At 43.1% G+C, this 1058-nt stretch overlaps 1 protein-coding gene across 1 annotated transcript in view; it reads left to right on the forward strand.

Annotated features, from left to right (window-relative positions):
- Nucleotides 1-1058, forward strand: part of LOC107283624 — a 69039-nt gene that overhangs the window by 1909 nt on the left and 66072 nt on the right. The window contains exon 2 of the mRNA XM_029283270.1: nt 8-257. Coding sequence (XP_029139103.1) covers nt 8-257 — 250 coding nt within the window. The remainder of the gene's footprint in view (nt 1-7; nt 258-1058) is intronic.

A 1058-nucleotide genomic window follows, 5' to 3' on the forward strand; every position in this document is an offset into this window, starting at 1 on the left:
CCTGCAGAATGGGATCTTGTTTGTAAATTCCCGGATAGACAGGGAGGAGCTGTGTGCCAAGACTGCAGACTGTGTCCTTCATCTGGAGGTGATTGTGGAGAAACCTCTGAGGTTCTTCCATGTGGAGGTGGAAGTCAAAGACATGAATGACAATGCTCCCGTCTTCTCTGCCAGGGAACAGATCCTGAGCATGGCTGAAATCCTAACAGCATCTGGTACCCGATTCCCCCTAGAGAGAGCATCTGATGCAGATATTGGTACTAATGCTCTGTTAACTTACAAGGTCACTACAAACAATCATTTTGCTCTTGATACAGGAAATGATGAAGATGGGAGTAAATCTGTAGTACTTGTGTTAAAGGTTCCACTTGACAGGGAGGAGAGCCCTGTGCATCATTTAGTACTGACAGCCACTGATGGGGGTGAACCAAAACTCACAGGAACTGTTCAGCTGGTCATCAATGTGCTGGATGTTAATGACAACCCTCCTGTATTTAACCAATCTGTTTATAGGGTAAAGTTGCTAGAAAATACAGCTAGTGGGTCGTTAGTTATTACTCTGAATGCAACAGACATAGATGAGGGGATTAATAGGGAAATCTCTTATTTTTTTAGTAATAGCCTACCTCTAGATGTCACAAAGTTATTTACTATGAATTCTGAAACAGGTGAAATCAGACTGATTGGAAAATTGGACTTTGAAGATATTAATTGCTATGAACTTCAAATTGTTGCAGAAGATAAAAGTAGTTCTCCATTATCTGGACATTGTGAAGTTTTTGTGGCTGTATTGGACATGAATGACAATATTCCAGAATTATCTGTGAATTCTCTCTTTGTGCCATTGCCAGAGGACTCCCCTCCAGGGACTGTGGTAGCCATCCTCAGTGCTTCTGACAGGGATTCTGGCAACAATGGACAAATCAACTGTTTCCTCTTTCCCCCTGGAGTACCCTTCAAACTCGAGTCCACATTCAAGAACTACTACTCCCTGATTGTTGGTGCAGTCCTAGATCGAGAGCAGGTGGCTGAGTACAGGATGGTTGTGACAGTGGAAG

This window comes from Protobothrops mucrosquamatus, unplaced genomic scaffold (assembly GCF_001527695.2).
Source record: "Protobothrops mucrosquamatus isolate PMUCROS unplaced genomic scaffold, P.Mucros_1.0 scaffold45, whole genome shotgun sequence".
In the NCBI taxonomy this organism is placed as follows: domain Eukaryota; kingdom Metazoa; phylum Chordata; class Lepidosauria; order Squamata; family Viperidae; genus Protobothrops; species Protobothrops mucrosquamatus.